The 11,559-nt window shown below is 43.4% G+C and overlaps 1 protein-coding gene across 1 annotated transcript in view; it reads right to left on the bottom strand.

Annotated features, from left to right (window-relative positions):
* Positions 1-486: 486 nt before the first annotated feature.
* The window catches only part of plpp4 (phospholipid phosphatase 4), a 216,857-nt gene continuing 205,784 nt past the window's right edge, over positions 487-11,559 (bottom strand). The window contains exon 7 of the mRNA XM_052572136.1: positions 487-880. Within this exon, the coding sequence (XP_052428096.1) occupies positions 669-880 (212 nt within the window). The 3' untranslated portion in view covers positions 487-668. The remainder of the gene's footprint in view (positions 881-11,559) is intronic.

Here is an 11,559-nt window from a genome sequence, read left to right as displayed (position 1 = left end):
GCCTGGTATGCAATATGTGGAAAAGCAACGGTACAAAGCAATGTTCTCACTAGCTGTTAACATGCATGCACCCCTACTAATGAATCAACACAAACCCATATAGGAACAAGGAAACGAATAAAGAATTGATTTAGGATTTCAATCCAAGATTTACATGTTTATGAGGGAAACCTCTAAGAATAAGAATTTCACTTTAACATCAACTTCTCTCCCTGCTATTTGGGTAATAGAAAACCTATACAAAAACATAGAAGAGGTGCATCAGTATATATGTAAGAGCACTGAATAATTACAACTTTTGTGTAACATGGTACTTATCTTTAAAGAGAGATTCTTGCACAAACACATTTTATATATATTGTCCAAGGTTTAAACTTGCCAATACTCCGTCATTAAATTAAGTTTAACTGATAAGAAATCAGGAACTGTAACTCTGCAAAATGATTGAAAGAGAGAGAGAGAGAGAGAGAGAGAGAGAGAGAGAGAGAGAGAGAGGGAGAGAGAGAGAGAGAGAGAGGGAGAGAGAGAGAGGGAGAGAGAGATAAACAAAATGTATCTGTCAAATTAATTGGAATGTTGAAGTGCCAGTTAAGTGTGGTTCATACTACATTGGTGTAGTAGGGGGTCAGAGGGATGTGTGCCTTGGGGGGGGGGGGGGTCTCTATTAGTCATACTGGTCCCTCGGTCATGCCCTCCAGAGGGAGGCTGGTGGCATTATCCATGGGCAGAGGTTGATCCTGGGAGGTTGGCATGTTGTGGGCAGCTGCTGCATGCAGACTAGCATATGGCAGGTGGCAGTCTACATCCAGGATGGGTGGGTAGTGCTGCCGATAACAGATGTAGGCAAAGAAGAGGCCGATCAATCCCCCAACAAAAGCATCTGTGAGGAAAAAAATCAAAGTTCACTAAGTAAGACATTGTCTTAGTGAAAGTAGGACTTTGGTCCATCTATCATTCATCAATATAGTTTGTAACTGTCTGTCATTAATATAATATTATGTTTTAATTCTGTTATTGTTGTTAATCCCGTGAATAATTAAATGATCCCACAAAAAGGATAGATTGTATTTTACAGCAAATAAAGCTTTATAGGAAACAAAGGCAGAATTTATCCTAAGCCTCTACTATATCTAATTGTGGCTCTACTGATCTGCATCTTCCAGTGCCAAAATAAGATAATATTTTGGTTCTGACATGGCATTCTTAAACTAATTGGATTCACCTATAATGGTTTCTGCAATTTAATGCTACCCTGAGAGTAAGAATTTAAGCACCACCATTGTGAGGGTTGTTAAAAGAGCTGATACGCACACTGACACACATATGTATAACCAAACCTCAAAGCAATTATTTTACTAAAATGTGATGTCTAAAATAAAATCAAATGACTGAAACATAATTTTGAGGATAGACTAATAAATTAACCCTGGCTGGAACAAACCCACACTCATTAGATCAGCATGCTACAGGGCAAGCTTGTATGAGTCCACAGCTTGTATGTACTTGGACCAGATTGGACCCATCAAGTGTAATGGTCCATGCCACTATTGTTTAGATTAGTTCTGTTCTATTACCCACCAGGTCTCAGGGGACAGGGTCCATATAAAGTCACACTAATAAGTATCTGCTTGCCATTGTATGATATAAGGCGTCCTTCTACAAAGTAACAAAGGAAATAAATTAATATGTATATACAGGTACATCTAAAAAAAAATAGAATATCATGAAAAAGTACTTTAATTTGTTGTAATTTAATAAAACAAAGCAAACTTCCTTATATTCTAGATTCATTGCACACAAACTGAAATATTTCAAGAGTTTTAATTCTGATGGCTATGACTTAACGTTAACTTACAGAAATGTTCAAGATCCCCAAAGCAGGTGCACAATGCAATCAATATGACATGGAGGCAATCAGCCTGTGGCACTGCTGAGGTGTTATTGGAGCCCAGGTTGCTTTGATAGCGGCCGTCAGCTCCTCTGTATTGTTTGTCAGATGCTACTTATTTTCCTCTTTACAATACCCCATAGATTCTCTGTGCCAATCAAACACAGTAATATCATGGTCAGCAAACCACTTGGTGGTTTTGGCACTGTGGACAGGTGCTAAAATCCTGCTGCAAAATGGAATCAGCATCTCCATAAAGCTTGTCAGCAAACGGAAGCATAAAGTGCTCCAAAATCTCCTGGTAGATGGCTGCATTGACTTTGGACTTGATAAAACACAATGGACCAACACCAGCAGATTCCACTACACCCCAAATCATCACTGACTTCAGAAACTTCACATTGGACTTCAAGCAGTTTGGATTCTTTGCTTCTCCAGTCTTCCTCCAGTCTCCAGTCCTTGATTTTCAAATGAAATGCTACATTTTCTTTCATCTGAAATAAGGACTGTGGACCACTGAGCAACAGTCCAGTTATTTTTCTCCTTAACAAAGGGTGTAATGCATCTGAATTTTTTTTCTAGTTCAGGAGTGGCTTGTTTCTAGGAATGTGACAGCTGTTGCCCTTTTCTTGAAGACGTCTGAGCGTGGTGACACTTAATGCTCTGACTCTGGCTTCAGTCAACTCATTGTGAAGCTCTCCCAAGTTCTTGAATCAACTTTCCCTGACAATCTTCCCAAGGCTGTGGTCATCCCTATTGATTGTGTATCTTTCCCTAGCACACTTTTTCCTTCCAGTCAACTTTCTATTAATATATTTTGATTCAGCACTCTGTGAACATCCAGCCCTTTCAGCAATGACCTTCTGCGGATTACCCTCCTTTTGAAGGGTGTTGATGATTGTCTTTTGGACAACTGTCAAGACCGTAGACTTTCCAATAATTGTGGTTGCATGTTCTAAACCAGCCCAAGAGGTACCCTGTATTTATACACAAATTAATCAAACTAATCAAGCTCAAAATGGAATATTATAATTTTTTGAGATACTGAATTTGTAATTGTCCTAAGCTGTAAGTCAACCATCAGAATAAAACAAAAAACAAATATTTCAGAAATATTTCAGCTTGTGTGCAATGAATCTAGAATGTAAGAAAGTTCTGGCCCTCTTCGTTTAGGAGTCACACTTACATATATATGTATATATATATATCACATTAAAATAGTGTGAAAGAGTTTAAAATCCATTTTTCTATGTGAGAATTGGGAAATCTGGAGGCATAAAAAAATAAAACTTGTGTAATGTTGCGTAACCTCTTGTATTAGCACAATATATAGATATATAAGATGCCGTCTACCTGCTGTGTTATAAACTGCAATAGTCGTTCTCACGATAGAAGTGGCATAAAGCTTAAGAACACAATATCCTTTTATTGTTTTCCGGCTTGGAAAAATAATAGTACAAGCCATGTTTCAGAGGTGACAAAAAGGCGACGAATGGCATGGATATCAGCGGTAAGGAGGCCAAGATTACCTTCGATAACACTCCACCACACATGATGTGAGGTGGATGGATTATCTCAGCAAAGTAGAAGTGCTCACTAACACAGATTTAGACAGATTTGTGAACAATATTTTGAAAGAAATATGACTTGTGTGTACATAGAAAAAAGTTTTAGATTCAGCTCATGGAAAACGGGGGCAAAAACAAAAGTCTTGCATTTATAATTTTGTTCAGTATGTAAATATTAAGCTTTTATTTTTGTGGCATCACACTTGCAGTATGTTGTCTAAACTTAACTTATGCATTTAGCAGATGCTTATTAGCGATAAAAAAACAGCGATTTACAGCGCATTCAGGCTATACTGTATTTCTTTTACCAGTATGTGTGTTCGCTGGGAATTAAACCCACAACCTTTTTCGCTGCTAACACAATGCTCTACCACTGAGCCACAGGAAAAACTCTTGTCTGAGTTAGTGTACTAACATTATGTTTGTTGTTTTCCCTAGATTACAAAACTTGAATTTTTAGGTAAACAACTCTTTATGTGTGTGAACATGTTGAGATGGGGCAAAAAATAAATAAAACAAATTGTTAGTAAACTTTCAAGATTGTGGGGACCAAAGGTAAAACTTATCAAATGGTCATTGACAAGCATATATTGACTCACCACTAATCTAAATATTGGGTATACATCACTATGAAAATTATGAACACTGAGCTTAGAGCACTGGTTATTCACTCTACCAACTGACAGTTCTTGCCAGACCTGAGACTCAAACCCATAAAATTTGGTTTACAAGTCTGACTCTCTAACCATTAGGCCTTGTCCAATGACTGCCCCAAAGCCGTTACAATTCTGATGTTCATTTAAGTTTAATTTGTGCTTTAATTAGTAAATATGAAAAGACAATCGGTTCATGTGCTGCTTGAACAATGCAGTAATAGTGATCACAAAAGTGATGTGTCACAACAAATTAAAGAGCCACAAAAGGTATTAGTTTAAATTTCTTAAAAAAATTAAGTAAATAAAAACAATTTGAAAGCTGAAACCTTGTTTCATACAAGAAGAAACCTGGTCTGTCTTGTCTGTCTTTGTGTTCTCAGTTTCCTCTTTGTTCTACGATGTATTTTTCATTGCATAATAACATGATACAGAGTGTGAGAGAAGCATGGCTTGTTGGACATAGCAACAGTAACTAAGGAGGGCAGGTTTTTGCAGAGGGTCAGTTGGCCATGTTGTTATAATGCCATGCCTCCTTTGTAGAATGGAACACTGACAGTACCATAATCAATTCATGTGATGCTTTCATTTATTTATTTCAAGAAAGTGTTTGGCTCTGCTACAAGAGAACTTTCCGTCTCTGACCAACTTCTGCCTGCCTCAAGATTCATCCACCACCAGTGATTACACAACATTTTTTTGTAAACTAGCCGCGACTAGTGGCTAGAATGAACCTGCCCTCCTCAGTGCCTACTGTCAAGGTTTGGATCCTCGCATTCACACTCATATGGCCATCTACGATGATAACATTGGACTAGAAGGTTTCATGCAACGAGCCACTCGTATCTCACAGGCAGTCAGCCCCACAAAATAGTCCACCTGCCCTCCACATCCACTAGCAGTCCCTCAGTACCAGAGCCCATGCAATTTGATTCTATCCAACTCAAATACGCAGAGCATGCTCACCACCTAGCGGTCAGGCTCGGTCTTTACTGTGGCACTCCAGGACATTTCATCAGCTTCTGCCCTGTCAGATCCCCACGTGACAGTGGTGAGTACCCTTCAAAAATGACCAGAAATTGCAACATTGCTACCAGTACAACTACTCACTCAAAAAATTATGTTTATGTTTCAGCCCTCGTCGACTCTGGCCCAACGACCTCTGAGAATGTGCTGTAGTTATTCCATCACATCTGGAGTAGAGACCTGAACCAGGAAGTTGGTCACCAGATAACACGGTTACCAATTAAACTGTAAAACTGTCGCCATGCTCTCTCATACAGTGAGGGAACTCCACCTGCAATCCAAGTGGAGAGGTTAGGCTACTCATGGACTCAATATGCACTCCACAATGATAACATACCCCTCCTCTGCTATGAAGAGACTCAGAGGCGTTCGGATCCAAATGCAGTATTTATTTAGAGAATGGTCAGACAGGCAGAAATCAGGAATGGCATCGGGTGTGTCAGGGATAACCAGAATCAAAACCAGAAACAAGCGGAGACTGGGGCAGGCAGCAGAGAAATCAGAGTCGAATACACAGTCCAGAGGTCAAACAAGGGAATAACAAACACAGGGGAAATACGCTCTGAAATGTCAGACAGGTTAAACAAGACTTCGCAAAGTAGTGGAGTGAGTGTGCTGCTTATATGTGTGTGTAAATGAGGTGCAGGTGTTGCAAGGAGATTAGCTGATGAATGAGTTGCAGGTGTGGAAAGGTGATAGTGACGCAGTTACTCATGGGAGATGTAGTTTCGGTGTGGTGCAAAGCAACGGCTTCCAGACGCTCAAAACACTCTAGGAGGGCGGTGGAGTGGAGGCGGAACAGGGGGTGGGACGGAGGGCCAGGTCCATGTGGAAGTGCATTGGCCGGAGACCGTGGCAGAGCAGGCGGAACTGGAGCCCTTACTGGGCCTAACATGGATATTGGGAGCCTTTCCTGGATCTGACATGGGACACAAGGGCCCTTCCTGGGCCTGACATGGGAAACAGGGGCCCACCATGGGCTTAAGTTGGGAACAGGGCTTAACTCGGGAACAGGGACCCGCCATGGGCTTAACTCGGGAACAGGGACCCGCCATGGACTTAACTTGGGAACAGGGGTCTACCAAGACAGAGCAGGTGGGTGTGGGTGCCCAACAGAGTGGAGCAGGTGGAGCTGGAGCCCACCAGGGTGGAGCAGAGGACCACTACAGCAGAGAAGATGGGACAGAAGCCCACCAGAGTGGAATAGACGACCACCATAGCTGAGCAGATGAGACAGAAGCCCACCATGGCGGAGCAGAGAACCACCACAGCCAAGATGGGACAGAAGCCCACCAGGGTAGAGCAGAGGACCACCACAGTGGAGTCGATGGCACAGGACAGCAAGTCTGGTCAGGTGGTACTGAAACAGAGAACATAAACAGGTTAATAGCACCTCCGTGGCCGTGATGAGATGGAAGTTCGGCTGAGACGTGACAAGGCTCTGGGGGTTCGGCTGAGACGTGGTGACTTGACTTTGCTTATGAAGATCGTTGGTGACTTGACTTAGATCCTGAAGATCAACTGTGACTTGACTTAGTTCCTGAAGATCAACTGTGACTTGACTTATTTCCAGAAGACCGTTGTTGACTTGACTCATGAAGACCGTTGTTGACTTGACTTGGCTCATGAAGACCGTTGTTGACTTGACTTGGCTCATGAAGACCATTGTTGACTTGACTTGGCTCATGAAGACCGTTGTTGACTTGACTAGGCTCATGCAGACCATTGTTGACTTGACTCAAGAAGATCGTTGGTGACTTGACTTGGTTCCTGAAGATCGTTGGTGACTTGACTTGGTTCCTGAAGATCGTTGGTGACTTGACTTGGCTCATGAAGATCGTTGGTGACTTGACTTGGCTCATGAAGGTCGTTGTTGACGACTTGACGCAAGAAGATCGTTGGTGACTTGACTTGGCTCATGAAGATCGTTGGTGACTTGACTTGGCTCATGAAGACCGTTGGTGACTTGACTTGGCTCATGAAGATTGTTGGTGACTTGACTTTGTTCCTGAAGATCAACTGTGACTTGGCTCATGAAGGTCGTTGGTGACTTGACTTGGCTCATGAAGATCATTGTTGACTTGACTTGGCTCATGAAGATCATTGTTGACTTGACTCAAGAAGTTCGTTGGTGACTTGACTTGGTTCCTGAATATCGTTAGTGACTTGACTTTGTTCCTGAAGATCAACTGTGACTTGGCTCATGAAGGTCGTTGGTGACTTGACTTGGCTCATGAAGGTCGTTGGTGACTTGACCTGACTCTGTACGGTCAGCGGTGACTTGACCTGACTCTGGGAAATCAACAGGGACCTGATCAACGGGGACCTGACTTGACTTTGGAAATTCGACGGGGACCTGACTTGACTCTGGAAGATCAACTGCGGCAGCCATCTTGTGTAGTGGCTCTGGGCTGGCGGCCAAGACAGGATGAGTCTCAGGGCGGCGGCCAATTTGTGCAGTGGCTCTGGGCTGGTGGCCATGACAGGATGAGTCTCGGGGGCGGCGGCCATTTTGTGCAGTGGCGCTAGGCTGGTGGCCATTTTGTGCATCTCGTCATCCACAACACCCACAGTAAATGCGGAGCCACTTATTTGAAGTGCCAGATCAATATAAATTTCAAGTGTCCAATGAGGTTGGTGCAAAGGCATGAGTGAGCCGAGCGGCTCAGATAGGCCATTACGAAAAAATATCATCAGACATATCTCAACTCAACAAAGTCCCTCACATAATCCTCGATGGGCCAAATTCCTTGACGTAGACACATAATTTGGCCTACTGGGTTCATGACTGACCTGGATGTATCCATTAAAGCAGCTGGATCCTGGTTTGGCGAAGTCTTCTGTTATGAAGAGAGTCAGAGGTGTTCGGATCCAAAATGCAGTGTTTATTTAGAGAATGGCGTAAGGGATAACCAGAATTAAAAACCAAAAACAAGCGGAGATCAGGGCAGGCAGCAGAGAAATCAGAGGCAAATACACAGTCCGGAGGTCAAACACGGGAATAACAAACACAGGGGAAAACAGCTCGGAAATGTCAGACAGGCTAAACAAGACTTCTCAAAGTGGTGGAGTGAGTGTGCTGCTTATATGTGTGTGTGATGAGGTGCAGGTGTGGCAAGGAGAGTACCTGATGAATGAGGTGTGGGTGTGGCAAGGTGATAGTGATGCAGTGACTCATGGGAGATGTAGTTTGGGTGTGGTGCAACAGTATGAGAGGTGCTAGTGTCCAAGTGATGATATGGTGACATCTGGTGGTTGATATGGGGGGAATGGTCCTGAGTGGAGTGCCCTCTACTTAAGTTCATGGGCACTCCAGCTAGTGATCATGACATCTGCGTTGTGATGTGTGGTGTGAAATAAACACTGGAGTCAGTCTGCTGGTTCAGTTTTCTTTTATGTTGAGTGCTCAGCATCAGTAGAAAACATGCAGTTAATTATTCATAGTAAAACCTTGCTCCTGCTCACTCTTCTCAGACCTCCCGCAATACATAGAATTTCATATATTTTATAAGATGAAAAAAGAATATAAAGAAAATTGTAGTAACTAAAGATTACTTCAAAGAACACATAAATACATATGAAGAAGATGTCTTATATAAAAGTCTTAACTTAACGAATTCAACATTTCCAGCATTTTGAATATACATACAACCAATTCAAGCGTAACACATATATCCACATATATTAATTACCAATGGGAAAACCTAAGGATTTTGAGAGAATAAAAAAAAACAAAAAAATTTTTTATAATAAACACAACATTCACCTCCTTCTGAATTCACCAAAATCCCAAAGACGTCAATACATTTTCACTTACATACTCATCCAGATTTAAAAAAAAATGTATCTCTTTACCTATCTCAGCCTAAAAATGCTACCTGCTAGCAAAGGTTGGGAGAAATTTAAGGGTGATGAGGCCTTAAAACCTCCCAGAATAAAATTATGCCTTTTACACCATACTAAGTTCCAAATCATGGAGTCGGTTCTATCACATCTATGAATCTTGTCGAATGAATTGATTTACATTCATGGGAATAAAGCTATATCAGAAGAGTTTATCAGAGGATGTGAACTTGAATAAAAAAATAAATCTCTAAAACAAGGTAAGTAATGATTGGGCCTTTCTATCCAATGTGTTTGTAATTAATTTAATGTTTAACAGCCTCTGTGCCATAGATTCAATAAGACGATTTACCTTTTTAACCACTCTACCAGCACGGTGTTACTCTTTCTTGTGTATTTTCTACACCCTGAGTGCCTCTGTCTCACACCTTTTTCGCTTGCTTTGAGAAACAAAACAGTTCTTCTGCACAGAAGACTCCACCTCCTACCGATGAGCAGGTGACGATGCTGACCCCAGACAGCGTGAGGAGATCCTTCAGCAGGATCAATGGACGCAAAGCTCCAGGTCCTCACTTAGTCAGGCTGTTGTTCCCACGTTTAAAAAATACCACCATCATTCCAGTCCCGAAGAAGCCATTTCCATCCTGCTTCAATGACTACCTTCCTGTAGAACTTACTCACATCCTCATGAAGTGCTTTGAACGGCTAGTCATGCACCACATCAAGTCTGCCCCCCCACCCCCCCGGATCCCTTCCAGTTTGCATATCTGGTCCAGCTGGTCAACTGAGGATGCCCACTGCCGTCCACTCAACACTCACACATTTAGACACAATCGACTCATACGTCAGAATGCTGTTCATAGACTTCAGTTCAGCATTCAACCAGACTTTCAGCATTTAGCATTGACTTTTTGACTGGAAAACCTCAGACAGTACAGGTCAGTAGCAACACTGGAACACTGGGGCCCCCCATGGATGTGTGCTGAACACCCTCCTCTTCACTCTGCTGACCCATGACTGCACACCGTCACACAACTCCAACCTCTTCATCAAGTTTGTGGATGACACGACTGTGGTGGGTCTCAACAAGGATGAGACAAACTACAGGAGCGAGGTGAGCTGCCTGGCCGAGTGGTGCAGTGACAACAATCTCTCTCTGAACGTGGAGAAGATGAAGGAGATTGTTGTAGACTTCAGGAGAGTGCACACTCAGCATGTTCCTCTGACCATCAATGGCGTGACTGCAGAGGCTCAAAGGGCTCCTGCTTCAAGGCCGTCAGTACCAAGGGGAGATCCCAAGATAGTACCAGAGGAGGACACGGAGGATTCAGCCTCCTTGCCCCCCTAAGGAACCTAATGACCAGGTCGTGCTTCCCAATGGACTTGCCGTCTTCTGCATTGTGATGTGCGGCAATAGGGTGACAGTCTTCACTCCAGCCCATCTTAAAGGAGAGCACAACCATGATTGGCATTGACGTGCCTTGTAGTGGGCACTATAGCTGAAGTGATGGTGTTTTCTACTGCTGGGGGTAAACTACGTAGAACCTCCACGTCCCGTCCAGACACAACACATTGAGATTCCACAGGTCTGGGCACAGGTGCCAGAGGGTGCCCCCTCTCTGTAAAAGGAGATCCTTTGTAAGAGGAATATGCCAAGGAGGGGCTGTCATGAGGAGCATCAGTTCTGGGTAACCAAGTCCCACTGGGCCATTATGGCACTACTAAGAGGACCAGCTCCTAATCCTCCCTGACCTTGCACAGCATCTGTGCGAGAATGTTCACTGGGGGAAATGCATGCTTGCATAGGCACAGAGGCCAGGGAATAAAACAGCTGGCAGTGGGATATGTCCAGAGAGGTAAAACAGTCTACCTGAGCGTCTCTGAAGCGTCTCCAGATCAGCTGGACTGTCTCGGGGTGGAGTCGCCATTCTCCTAGAATGGCGGGCTGACGTGAGAACTTTTCGGCTGCACGATTGAGTTCACTTGGGACGTGAATTGCATGTAGCGACCTCAGTTGCTTCTGACATTAAAGGAGGAGATGGCGGGTGAGTTGCGACAACAAAACAAGCCAATTAATGTTGGCATGCGAGTTTTGCATCGCGTACCCCTCCCAGCAGTGCGGGTATATAAGAAGAGTATGTATAGTAGAATATTCAGGTTTCGCTTCAGAGCCAAACCTTTTGCTACCAAGCAGTGTCGTCAGTGTCATTGTCAGTGCTGCTGTTTGATCTCGCCGTGCAGCAGCCTCCCATTCTGCGATCATGCTGCAACTCCTCCTGGGCACTTCAACACTTTGAGTCACATTGCGTCTTTTTAAAGATGTCTTTTCACTCGTTTCTGAATTTGGTCGCTACTTGGCTCCATCTGACAGTCACGATCGCTGCATCGCATGCCTGGGCCGCGAGCATGTGGAGGCGACGTTCGTGGATGACATTTTCTCATTGTGGGAATATGACCATTGCAATGTTGCAATTATGGCTGCTATTCATCAAATGAGGAAGAGTCCCCTCCCCATGCCCAGTGCTAGTTCTTCCACCCAGATAAGGACTACTTCGCATCATTGGCAGTGTGATTTGAAGGT

The sequence above is a fragment of the Carassius gibelio genome, chromosome B13 (genome assembly GCF_023724105.1).
Source record: "Carassius gibelio isolate Cgi1373 ecotype wild population from Czech Republic chromosome B13, carGib1.2-hapl.c, whole genome shotgun sequence".
NCBI lineage: Eukaryota > Metazoa > Chordata > Actinopteri > Cypriniformes > Cyprinidae > Carassius > Carassius gibelio.
The sequence above is the reverse complement of the archived record's forward strand: the minus strand, read 5'-3'. Positions and strand labels throughout refer to the sequence as shown.